General features: G+C 41.0%; 1 protein-coding gene across 1 annotated transcript in view; it reads right to left on the bottom strand.

The window, feature by feature from the left end:
• The window catches only part of LOC144506104 (short transient receptor potential channel 3), a 121695-nt gene that overhangs the window by 88537 nt on the left and 19637 nt on the right, over window positions 1-13521 (bottom strand). The window contains exons 2-3 of the mRNA XM_078231957.1: window positions 11769-11957; window positions 8300-8464 (exon numbers count right to left, since the gene is read on the bottom strand). Coding sequence (XP_078088083.1) covers window positions 8300-8464; window positions 11769-11957 — 354 coding nt within the window. The remainder of the gene's footprint in view (window positions 1-8299; window positions 8465-11768; window positions 11958-13521) is intronic.

Here is a 13521-nt window from a genome sequence, read left to right as displayed (position 1 = left end):
AAGTGGAGAGGATCTCCAAGAAGATCGCGCATATCGACACAGACATCAAGTTTCTACTTTAACCTGGTGTTGTTAAAACTCTTACTTGTAGCAAATGGCATAGATCTGCAATTGCTAAGGTGTGCTAGTCTGTGAATACAATCAATGGCATAATGATTGTGGGTGTGGGTATTTGAGACTTGTGTTAACTGATCTTCCTGCCATTTTTTAAAATCTTGTATCACTTCATCCATTAAATACTATTTTAGCTTATTAAAAGTAATTGCTATTCTTAATTTTAAACTGAGTTAGCAAATGATGTGGGATGCTGTAGCTTGAAGTTGGATGTCATCTTGCTGATGGAGCTTGTGAAAAATTTAATATTTGAAGAGGTTCCCTTAGTTAGGTTCCCTCTTCTCTGAACTCTAGGAAGTGCTTCATATGCAGCCAGCTTTCCAGCAGTTTTGCAGATAATATTCAACTGCTTTAGTGCTAACATTAATATTTCCCACATGTTCTGATAAAACAAGAACTGAAAATAAACCAGACAAGAAGCTGAGGAAAAAACAACTGCCTCATTAAAAGCCAATCTTCTTATGAAACAAATTAACTTAAAGGACAGGAAATTGAGTAAAGAATACTTAAATGTAATTTAAAATAGAATTGATTATTTTAATGAAGCCCTTGCACATTACACTAGCTTAACAGGCTACAGAAAACAGTATGATACGGGATCCATCAAAATCAATTTCCATGCAATTTCTCAGTGGTCCCCATAGCTTGTTCCAGTGACTAGAAAAGTTGCTTCTGTGTCTTCTAAATGTCATTTTTCCCAAGAAAAATGTATTCACATGTTAGGAGAAATTTGGGAATTTTATTGTAGGACTCTGAGGAATATTCAGCTAACATCAATGTTACTGTTTTTTTCCAGTCTATCTTTTCACATCCCCTTGAATATCACAGACTGCAAGCTTCATCACCTCCAAGAAAATTCTCATTCTGAGTCATCTGTATGATTTACAAAGGGGAACTGAAATGTTATTGGAATTTCAACAAAGTCTGAGAAGATTTTTAGAAGGACATGATTGTTTTATGTATGGCATTATACATGGGCATGTATTTTACATACTTTCTAGGTTAATTCTGACTCATAGGTTTGTTCTGCAAAAATAAACAGGAGTGTCGGGTGGGGGTCAGAGTTTCTAAGCATGGTTTTATTTTTTCAGTGGTTTGAAACAATAGGTACAGTCATGCACGTTCTTATAATTGCAGATATAAATTGATAATCATGATATTGTCAGGAACATCATACATATATTTTGTTATATGGAGTGAAAATTCAATTTTAGGACTACAGATCCGGACAAAAAGATCAATAGATCAAGATAATATTTGTGTCAATGATTAACTGAAAACATTAGGAAGTCTCAATTAGAAATAGGTGGATCTTGCTAAATAGAGATTTGGTATGGTCATTTCTTAATTTTAAAAATTCAGATAAATTGGGAGAAAATATTTACTCCATTAATTTGATATTTACCTCTAGATAAAGAACACACATTACAAATTCAGTGATATGCAATTCGGTTGAATTGTACAAAATTTCATCCTGCAAATCATGTGCATTTTAACATATTGGGAATGTTCATCAAATTACCATAATCCAAATGAAAGTCAATTCAACATAAGTAATTTCCTTGTCAGGAAAAGCAATGCATATCTAATGACTGCAAAATGGTATTATGCTGCCAGCAAGATAGAGAATATTATTGAGCTGTAATCATGTAAATTGTAGTATTTTCATTGTATAGAATCGTGGAATGGCTAAGGCACAGTTGAAGGTTGTTCAGATATAATTCCTTCTTCAGAAATTTAAAATGTCATTCACAATGAGACTGTGACATTTTTTTGATTCATTCATTCAAGGGATGAAGGTGTTGCTGGCTAGGCCAGCATTTATTGCCCACCCCTAATTGACCAAGAAATGGTGGTGGTGAGCTGCCTTCTTGAACTGCTGTAGTTCCTCTGGTGTAGGTACATCCATGGTGATGTTAGGGAGAGCGTTCCACGATTTCGACCCAGTGACGGGAAAGAACGGTGATATATTTCCAAGTCAGGGTGATGAGTGACTTGGAGGAGAACTTCCAGGTCTTGGTGTTCTCATGTATTTGCTGACCTTGTCCTTCAAGATGGTAGTGGTCATGGGTTTGGAAGATGCTGTCCAAGGAGCCTTGACGAGTTCCTGCAGTGCATCTTGTAGATGGTACACACTGCTGCCACTGTTCATCAGTGGTGGAGGAAGTGAATGCTTAGGAAGGAATGCCAATTAAGCAGACTGCTTTGTCCTGCATGGTGTTGAGCTTTTTGAGTGCTTTTGGAGCTGCACTTATCCAGGCAAGTGGAGAGTATTCCATCACACTCCTGACTGTGCCTTGTATATTGTGGATAGGCGTTTGGGAGTCAGGAGGTGAATTACTTATCGCCTAGCCTCTGACCTGCTCTTGTAGCCACATTATTTATATGGCTAGTCCAGGTCAGCTTCTGATAGTAACTACCAGGATGATGACAGTGGGAGAACAGTGATTGAATGCCAAGGGGCAATAGTTAGATTCTCTCTTGTTGAAGATGGTCAATGCCTGGAACTTGTGTGACGTGAATGTTATTTGCCACTTTCAGCCCAAGCGGACTTAAATAATAGGCTGATGAGCTGTCCAGAGGCACTGACAAACAATGGGTGGGATTTTCTGGCCTTTCACACTGGCGGGACTTCCGGTCCTGCGACAACCTCCCCCACCATGGTGGGTTCCCTGGTGGTAGGATAGGTGATCCACACAAAACACCGTAGATATCGCTGCGACTGAAAGATCCTGTCACCAGCAATGGTGAGCCACCTCCACCGTTGGAAATCATGTCGCAGAGGGTCCACACAATCCCATTCATTTTTTTATTTTAGTCTAGTAATGCAGCATTCCAGAAGACTGTTTGTCTCGAACTGCTTTAATCTTCATATCTTCAACTACTATTCAATATTGTCAGATTTATTCCTGTCACATTTCTACTTGATCTAATACTTATCAGCTCATGACCCTGTAAGTCCGTGACGCATCTTCATGGGGTATTCCTGATTGCATTCTCTTATCTTGGATGACAGTGAATAATGTAGCAGTTATTTTTACACACTGCAAACATTGCAGCATAATTTTTCTATAAAGATATTCTGCTCGGATTTTTATATTCAATTACTTTTGGATACAGTCATGATTTTCTTAAAAATATATGTCTGAATATAATATTATTAAAAAATATACTATTGTCCAGCAAATAAGTCAACCTATTAGGGCACTGAAGAGGCTCGTTAATGCCTTAGTAAAGATACCAATGCCTTAAAATTACTATTTTCAGATATAAATGTACAATTAACTTCATATGAAATTGTTACTGTTTCACTGTTCTACTCATGGGCCCGATTTTACCAAAGCTTGGCGCCCGTTTTCGGGCGCGAAATCGCGGTAAAGCTGGGCGTCGGGCCTTTAACGCGGTGTGCACCCGATTCCTAGCAGAGCGCGGCTTTACCAACACCCGATTCAGGCACGGGCCGTGCCCGGATCAGGCGGCCCGCCAATTTAAATGCATTTGCATGCATTTAAATCGACTTAATGAAGCGCGCGCCCAACTCTACCACCAAATCCCACTTTACCACCATGCGGCCCAATCCGCATCTGCGTTTTTAACGATCTGGTAAATAAAAGTCGGAAGACGGCGCTTCCTCAGTGAGGGTTGGCGAGGAGGTAGGCACGTTGTGTTCGGAGGCTCCCCGGTACTTACGTGTGTCTTGAGTCATGGCCATTCCGCTGTCCCGGGTCCGTGGCATCTCTGCGAGTGTGTGTGTGTGTGTGGGGGGGGGGGGCTGTTGCTGTGCACGAACTCTGATGTCCATGTGGCAGCACGGACCTCGGGTCCTGCACTGCAGCTCATGTCAGGCTGAAGATGTGCACACAGTGCAGATAGCACTGCTGCAGCCTTCCAATGTTACCAGGGGCTGTAATATTCCAGAACATGGATGGGGGGATATACATTTTGAAATATTATCCCAGATTTTTGACTGTCAGGTTTTTAGTCCCTGCGATTATAACTTTGACATTAACTTCCAAAGGGGATTCCCCTAATTCTGTGTAATGTTCAGATGAAAACAAGATGACAAAGGATCCAAGGCTGCTCCAGAGGCAGAGTAGCTGCACCCAACGTTGCCCATGCAAGTCACATTCATAAGTAGGGGCACATCTGCCATGGCATGTGAGAGAAGAGTTGCCAATACAAGCTTCTTTTCACTATGGTTGGTTTCTCAGAGGTAGTAATCTCCTTGAATCTTATTTCCAACCAAGTTCCACCACGGGGACAATTCTGCCAAGTTCACCACAGGACTCTGAACATTTGAGCATCAACAATCCAGTTACAGATCACAAATGTATTATACAGGTCACTACTTGCTCACTAGGACACTGTAGTTTAATTACCTTTCTCATAGATAATTAGGCAGCATAAAGAGGATGCTACATTATTTGCAGTTTGCAAGGTTCTCCCAAGTCTATCCGTCCCCACTTCTCTGCTCTCTCTGCTGTTTTGTATTACGCGCCCGGGCACGCTGCTTCGGATTTTTTTCGAACTGTGCATGCGCAGTTCACAACTCAGATCAGTCCGCCAGCGCTAAGCACCACCGACAGCGTGCATCGGGCCGGAGCCAGCAAAACGCGTATGAGCGCGCTGCAAAGAGGATTCCGGGCTCAGATCCGTATTACGCCCGGATCCCGCCCTTAGGCTCCAATTGGTAAAATCGGGCCCATGGTGTTAACATAAGCAGGTTATAATCTTTATCAAAAGAAACAACATTTCGACCCATCAGTAGAGAATAATTTGAAGAACATTTGGAAAATAAGGAAGGGCAGGTGACAGAAGTGTTAGTGAGGGATCACTTCGGGACCAGTGGCCATAATTCCATTAGGTTTAAGATAGCTATGGAGAACGATAGGTCTGACCCAAAAGTTAAAACTCTAAATTGGGGCAAGGTCAATTTTGATAGTATCAGACAGGAACTTTCAAAGTTAATTGGGGGAGACTGTTGGCAGGCAAAGGGATGGCTGGTAAGTGGGAGGCTTTCAAAAATGTATTAACCACGGTTCAGGGTAAGCACATTTCTCTTAGAGTGAAGGGCAAGGCTGGTAGAAGTAGGGAACCCTGGATGACTCGGGATTTTGAGGCCCAGGTCAAGAAGAAGTAGGAGGCACATAACATGCATAGACAGCCGGGTGCAAGTGGATCCCTTGAAGAGTATAGAGGCTGTAGGAGTAGAGTTGAGAGAGAAATCAGGAGAGCAAAAAGGGAACATGAGATTGCTTTGGCAGATAAGGCAAAGGAGAATCCAAAGAGATTCTATAAATACATAAAGGCCAAAAGAGTAACTAGGGAGAGGGTAGGGCCTCTTAAGGATCAACAAGGTCATCTATATGCGGATCCACAAGAGATGGGTGAGATCCTAAATGAATATTTCTCATCAGTATTTACTGTTGAGAAAGACATGGATGTTAGGGAACTTGGGGACATAAATAATGATGTCTTGAGGAGTGTACATGTAACAGAGAAGGAGGTGCTAGTAGTCTTAAAATGCATCAAGGTAGATAAATCCCCGGGACCTGATGCAGTGTATCCCAGGACATTGTGGGAGGCTAGGGAGGAAATTGCAGGTCCCCTAGCAGAGCTTTTGAATCCCCATCAACAGGCACAGGTGAGGTGCCTGAAGATTGGAGGTTGGCAAATGTTGTGCCTTTGTTTAAAAAGGGCTGCAGGGAAAATCCTGGTGAGCCTCACATCTGTAGTGGGTAAGTTGTTAGAAGGTATTCTGAGAGACAGGATCTACAGGCATTTAGAGAGGCAAGGACTGATTAGAGACAGTCAGCATGGCTTTGTGAGTGGAAAATCATGCCTCACAAATTTGATTGGGTTTTTTGAAGGGGTAACCAAGAAGGTAGATGAGGGCAGTGCAGTTGATGTTGTCTACATGGACTTTAGCAAGGCCTTTGACAAGATACCACATGGTAGGTTGTTGCATAAGGTTAAATCTCACAGGATCCAGGGTCAGGTAGCCAAACGGATACAAACTTGGCTTGATGACAGAAGGCAGAGGATGACTGTAGAGGGTTGTTTTTCAAACTGGAGGCCTGTGACCAGCGGTGTGCCTCAGGGATTGGTGCTGGGTCCACTGATATTTGTCATTTATATTAATGATTTGGATGTGAATTTAGGAGGCATGGTTAGTAAGTTTGCAGATGACACCAAGATTGGTGGCATAGTGGATAGTGAAGAAGATTATCCCGGATTGCAGCGGGATCTTGATCAATTGGGCCAGTGGGCTGATGAATGGCAGATGGAGTTTAAGTTAGATAAATGCGAGGTGATGCATTTTGGTAGATCAAACCAGAGCAGGATGTACTCAGTTAATGGTAGGGCATTGAGGAGTGTTATAGAACAAAGAGATCTAGGAGTACAGCTCCTTGAAAGTGGAGTCACAGGTGGACAGAATAGTGAAGAAGGCATTCAGCATGCTTGGTTTCATTAGTCATAACACTGAATACAGTAGTTGGGTCATCTTGTTGAAGTTATACAAGACATTGGCAATGCCACACTTGGAATACTGTGTACAGTTCTGGTCACCCTATTATGGAAAGGATATTATTAAACTAGAAAGAGTGCAGAAAAAAAAATACTAGGATGCTACCGGGACTTGATAGTTTGAGTTATAAGGAAAGGCTAGATAGACTGGGACTTTTTTCCCTGGAGCGTAGGAGGCTGAGGGGTCTATAAAATAATGAGGGGCATAGATCAGCTAGATGGTCAATATCTTTTCCCAAATGTAGGGGAGTCTAAAATTAGAGGGCATAGGTTTAAGGTGAGAGGGGAGAGATACAAAAGGATCCAGAGGGGCAATTTTTTCACAGAGGGTGGTGAGTTTCTGGAACAAGCTGCCAGAGGTAGTAGTAGAGGCGGGTACAATTTTGTCTTTTAAAAAGCATTTAGACAGTTACATGGGTAAGATGGGTATAGTGGGATATGGGCCAAACGCAGGCAATTGGCACTAAGCTTAGTGGTTAAAAAAAAGGGGCGGCATGGACAAGTTGGGCCGAAGGGCCTGTTTCCATGCTGTAAACCTCTATGACTCTATGACCTGATTTTATGTTTCTGTAGCCATTTTTAAGGATTACAGATTGACAGATTAGGTATTGAAGTCACTCGTTCTGTTTTCAGTGACAATGATGTCCAAGCAACCATTCAGCAAGTATGTAGATCAAGATGCTATACACCAAATAGAAACTTCAATTTAGATCTTCCCCAAGCTATACCAACAGATTCACTTTTAAATCTATTTATTTTAAAATGATGCAAGTGATAGACTAAAATCATTCTTTTCTTAAAGAACTAGGCCTTAAAATCACACTATCAGATACTAGTCATGTTCAGTTCAGCCCAATGTCTTTATCTGGAATTGATTTGTGTGTTATAAAAAATAAATTGATTGGTGCCTTGGGTAAAATGTTGGAAAGAGGAACTTGAGAAAATCAGATTAAAGTGTTTATACATGTAATAAATTTGATGTTTCTTTGGACTGCCTGATCAATAGTTTGAAACTAACGTCATGTTGCTAATAGTTAAGATTTTTATTGAAAGCCTAATGGAGATGTAATGCATTACAATATTCGAGGAACAGTTTACAAAGTGCATTTGAGAAAGAGATTACTCAATTTTGTCCTTTGGGCAACTCACTCCTCACATCTTCCACTCACATAGGTATCTATACACCTATCTGGTGTCTTTCCTGGATCTACTAACCTGAGAATGACTCAAACTCACTAGGATATAATCCAAAAATTGGAACTGCAGAGAAATCCATCCAATCATAGGCATAGCAAACTCTATGTTCAAACACAGGTCTCCTTTATCTGCTTTTCAGCCTTTATACAAGCTTTTTCTGTCCTTGTCTCTGTTTGCATGGTTGATGATGTAACCCAGGACAACAAGAGTTCTAATTGTAAATAAAACCTAGATTTTAACATTCTTTCTTCCATTCTAACAGATGTATAATAAACCTACATTGATAGACTATAGACTAGCAAACATTATTAAACTGACATCTAGCAAAGCTTAATGAACAAAAAGAGTAAAAGGAAACTATATATGATTACATTTCAACAATTGACAAAAGCTTATGCTATATTTCATTGTATGATTTCAGGAGCCTATTTATTTCCTTTTCAATGACAACACTGCATACCTTGCTGCATGGTGCAATCCAATAGCCAATTGAAAGAAATGGGAGCCCAAGTGCAATGACAAGCACCACGAGGCATTTCATAGCTATTGACTGTTCCCGTAATCCTGAGAGGTTTTCATACCATATTGTGAGTAGTTGCTGTTGGCAATTGGGATGGGCAACAAACTGTAAGAAACAAAGAATCATTCATCAGAACAAGTCCTGTAACATATAGATGGATGGGTTGAGTAACATTTTCTTCATTCCTACATTCTTCTGTTCTCATTCATTTAATTTATGTTAACATTTTTCCATAATAGAAGTCCAGTTATGCACAATAAGCAATGTGACTTAAGCCTTTGGTAGCATTCCCTCCTCTGAGTCAGAAGGTGCAGAGTTCAAAACCCAATGCAGATAATCTTGATGAGTGGAGGCCAGATCTGGAGGTTGACCTCCAAAAGGATAATCATATCCAGTGGGTGGCTATCCCTCATTGTGAGAGCACACAAACAATCACACAGCTTATTATGGCCAAGGAATGAATCAGATGTTGGTTCAGGGCATTCAGTTCAGCAACAGCATGGTTGAGAACCAACGTTTGAAATGGTTTCTCGCTCACAGACGAGAGCATCTGGCCAATGCACTCTGTGTTTGGACACCAAGGAGTTAGAATCTACTCATGGGCGGCACGGTAGCACAGTGGTTAGCACTGCTGCTTCACAGCTCCAGGGACCTGGGTTCGATTCCCATCTTGGGCCACTGTCTGTGTGGAGTTTGCACATTCTCCTCATGTCTGCGTGGGTTTCCTCCGGGTGCTCCGGTTTCCTCCCACAGTCCAAAGATGTGCGGGTTAGGTTGATTGGCCATGCTAAAATTTCCCCCTAGTGTCCTGAGATGCGTAGGTTAGAGGGATTAGTGGGTAAATATGTAAGGATATGGGAGTATGGCCTGGGTGGGATTGTGGTTGGTGCAGATTCGATGGGCCAAATGGCCTCTTTCTGCACTGTTGGGTTTCTATGATCAATTGTCTCTGTGTCATTAAGTGCTTGTGATCTCAGCTATTCTACCAAGGCGGAGGGTTAGTGTGTAGAAGAAAGCAATCCGCTTGTGTCGGGGGTCGGGAGTGGGGGTGGGGGGAGCTATTAGTGAGTGAGTCACTGACGGTCATCTTCAAAGACTTCCTGATGGCTGGTTAACAAAAACAGTTGCGGTAATTTTCAACATCTCAAAATGTGCGTGGGATCAGCAATACCCATCGAAGAATATAGTCACGAATTTCCAACCATTTTCAGGTCTGGGCCTCGTTTCAATATTAGCAAACTGCATATGCCAAATGGGTACTGCAGCTTGATGGTTTCAAGTGGCAGAAAATCATACAACTTCTGCACAAAATGGCAGACAGGTAGCGTTTGTTCATGAGGGCTACTGCCAAAGGGCCAAACCCCAGAAAACCATAAAATGTAATTTCCTGAGTAGCCTGCAGTGTTCTCTTTAAGGACCACTAGTCAGTCTGCTCAACACCAAGAACAACTGGCACCACCCATGCTCCAGCCATTTGTACATTAAAATGGCAATGGGGATTCTACAACTTGGAACCTATTTAAAGACCTGCCTGAAAATTGAATCAGGTGGGAAAATCAACAGCAAAGGTGCGACCAGATTTTACTCTGCCAGCTGTCCATTCCTTGATAGTTGAACCCCTTTCTCCCCAGTATTCATGGTGCTCAAGAGGAGATTGCTTTATAATTCTCTCATTTGGGAAATGAGTGCTTTGAAGTAACTTGAAGGGGAGGGAAGGGGGTAAAATTCAGAAGGAGAGTGATTATTTTCAGTATGTTTTGTGTTAGAGAAAACTATATTTTTTACAAAGGGAATGAACTATAGTTGTCACAGTAAAATGGCAAACGTCCAACAGTTATTATTAGCAGTCAGTGGGTACCTTTCTCGTAAGGGTAAAAGACTATTATAGATGCTGCAGCCCTGGAATACAATGGGATACCAACCTATTGTTCTGTTATGGGTTATCTGAAATTTATTTCTACTATTTTAGTGAAGCTTTGACAACATTGAATCAGATCCTAGACTTCTTAGAAGGGGATCAGCCACAGAGGAAACACCATTGTGGCTACCCAACTCGAGCTCTGCTTAAAACTGTAGCAGGACACATTTAATGCAATAGGACCCCAGTTTGCTTAATAGATGAGACTTTAGCAGGCTTTCTCATTTGCCTGCAAAAAAACCCCATGGTTAATACTGGACAAGTAATCTGCTTAATTTAACTGCTCAATCGCCTGGTTAAAATTAAAACACCCAATCTGTTGCAGGATAATAATATACATCTGATATCTGAAATTCTTCCACCCACAATGAAGAAAGGAACTTGTTTAAAAGGACCAGAAAGTGTCCCACATGGAAGTCACAGCCTCTCCTGCCTCTTACTCCCTCCTTCCCTTTTTCAAAACCCTTCCAAGACCCTCCACTCCATCACTTATCTGGAAATCGACAGTTGGTGAAGGGCCTCCAGATCCTTCCCTGTCAGTATCCTTTTTATAAACATTCTGGGTGGGGAAATTAGTGATTCACCATTTCAAAGCCATGAAGTCAGTGCAAACAAAACCCACTGCTGATTAATCTCGAGCAAACCTAACTTCAGAGAATTACAGAATTGTTACAGCGCAAAAGGAAGCCATTTGACTATTCATGTCTGCACTGGCTGTCTGAATGAGCAAGTCACTTAGTGCCATTCTCCCACTTTCTCCCCGTAACCCTGTACATTCTTCCCTTTCAGATAACTCTCTAATTCCCTTTAGAATGCCTCGATTGAACCTGCCTCCACCATATTCTCAGGCAGAGCATTCCAGACTTTAACCATTCACTGTGCGATAAAATTTTTCCTCATGTCATTTTTGCTTCTTTTGCCAATTAATTTAAATCTGTGCCCTCTCCTTCTCGATCCTTTCACGAACGGGAACAATTTCTCCCTTTCTACACTGTCCAGACCCCTCATGGGTTTGAATGCCTCTTTCATGTTTCCTGCCTTCTTTTTTCTAAGCAAAACAGTCTTAACTTCTCCAATCTATCTTCCTAACTGAATTTCCTCATCCCTGGAACCAACCTTGTGAATCTTTGCTGCACTCTCTCCCAAATGCCTTCATATCCTTTCTTAAATGCAGTGCCCAGATCCATGTATGCAAAACTTCAGCTGAGGCTGAACTAATGTCTTATACAAGTTCAACATAACCTTCTCGTTTTGCACTCGGTGACCCTATTAATTCTGTATGGTTCATTCACCTCTCGCAACCTGTCTTGCTATCTTAAATGACTTTTGTACATATGCACCCAGGTCCCTCTGCTCCTGCACCCCCTTTAGTGTTGTACCCTTTATTTTACATTCTCTCCAAGTTCTTCCTACCAAAGTAAATCACGAGGGAACATTATTAATTACAATTATAATTATGACCAAATGCCAAGATTTTAAAGGAAAATGTACCTTTTTGACTTCATATTTAATGGCAAGTTTGACACGGGTTAACCCTGCTCTTTGATTGTGGTGTCCTTCATCTTGCCCAGCTTCCAGATCACCATTCAGAATAGCTTCAACTTCTTCACTGTCTCGGCACAGGTCAAGAACACCAACAACAAAGTCTTTGCATTGCATAGATAACTTGCGGTAGTCATTCTAAACAAAAACAATAAAAATACATCTCAAGAAATGCAGACAGCAGTTATTCTGATTGTGGAGTACTGAAAAGCAAATTTGCTTTAAAAAGTTATATTTTTCCTCTCGTTTTGAAAAATAATTTCCACTCTTTTGATTCCTCCATGCCACAAGCAATCTCCCAACCAAGAAATAGTAATGAGGGAATGCAATCCTGTAATGGGAAGCACTAAACTCTCCTTAGTCATCTCATCTAAAGATGTTCCCATGACATGAATGAGAAGTGTCTCACGTCAATTCAACACAAGTTTATAATAGTCTGACTGAGGTGAGCAACTCACTACGAACACAATTAGAGGCATAAAATCACACATCTATGAACCAGGGGCACAGTCCATTAATATACCAAATATTTCAGTTGCGCAGGCTGGTTTGTGACATTGAAAAGAAGCAGGAATATAATCACATGTATTTCATAGTCACTATTTTGGGGTAGATGATAATTTTATTCATGTAATTACAGTCATAGCTTTTCTTGTGTGTGCAAAATATTAATTTCTCATAATGTCATGCAATGCTAAACCTAAACATCAAATACAAGTGAATTCTATAGGAAAAATTAATTAAATGGAGTGAAGATATTTGGAAATGTCCAGGTTTTGGTTTGTTTTGCTCCTGCAATATTACGTTTGAGCTCAGCAAGCAATCAAGTTCAAATTTCTCTTTAAAATCCAATTGCTTATCTTCTCCTCTTCCGAGCAATCAGAACAAGTTTGGACTTTCTCAATAATCCAAGATTCTTTAACCATTGCAGTATAAATAGCAGCGATACTGTTCAGTTCAATATTCAGTAACTTTACAACCCTGTTGTGACTTGTCCTTATGTGATTTGTGTAAGAGTTTTCCTCATGCTTTGGTGTTGTGTATTGGGGAGGCAATGGCCTAATGGTATTATCGCTAAACCATTAATCCAGAAACTCAGCTAATGTTCTGGGGACTCGGGTTCAAATCAGTAAAAAATATCTGGAATTAAGACTCTGCTGATGACCACGAAACCATTATTGATTGTCGGAAAAACTCATCTGGTTCATTAATATCCTTTAGGGAAGGAAGTCTGCTGTCCTTACCTGGTCTGGACTACATGTGACTCCACAGCCATGGCAATACCCTCTGAACAAGGACAACCAGGGATGGGCAATAAATGCTGGCCCAGCCAGCGAAGCCCATGTCCCATGACTGAATTTTAAAAAATCAGAGACCCATCTACGTCAGTGGAACAGGGCAGGTTGGCAACCCACCATGTTTATGTTTACAACTTGCCAACACCATTCTGGAAGTGAGCATTTCAGAACCTCTGCAATTTTGAGAGGGGCGGCTATGTTTTAGTAGCCTTTCTAAATCACATTTGTAGAATGAAGGCATGAACCTGGATTGGAGGTGGGAACAGTATAAATGGTGTGGAAAATGGTTTGTCATGAGTTATATCTATGTTTACCGAAGTAAATGATGGTAGAACTGTGATTGTAAGTGATCAGTAAATAATGAGTTGTTGGTTTTGAAAGTGAAGGAATAGCATTGTAGAAGT

This window comes from Mustelus asterias, chromosome 1 (assembly GCF_964213995.1).
Source record: "Mustelus asterias chromosome 1, sMusAst1.hap1.1, whole genome shotgun sequence".
NCBI classification, from domain to species: domain Eukaryota; kingdom Metazoa; phylum Chordata; class Chondrichthyes; order Carcharhiniformes; family Triakidae; genus Mustelus; species Mustelus asterias.
The sequence above is the reverse complement of the archived record's forward strand: the minus strand, read 5'-3'. Positions and strand labels throughout refer to the sequence as shown.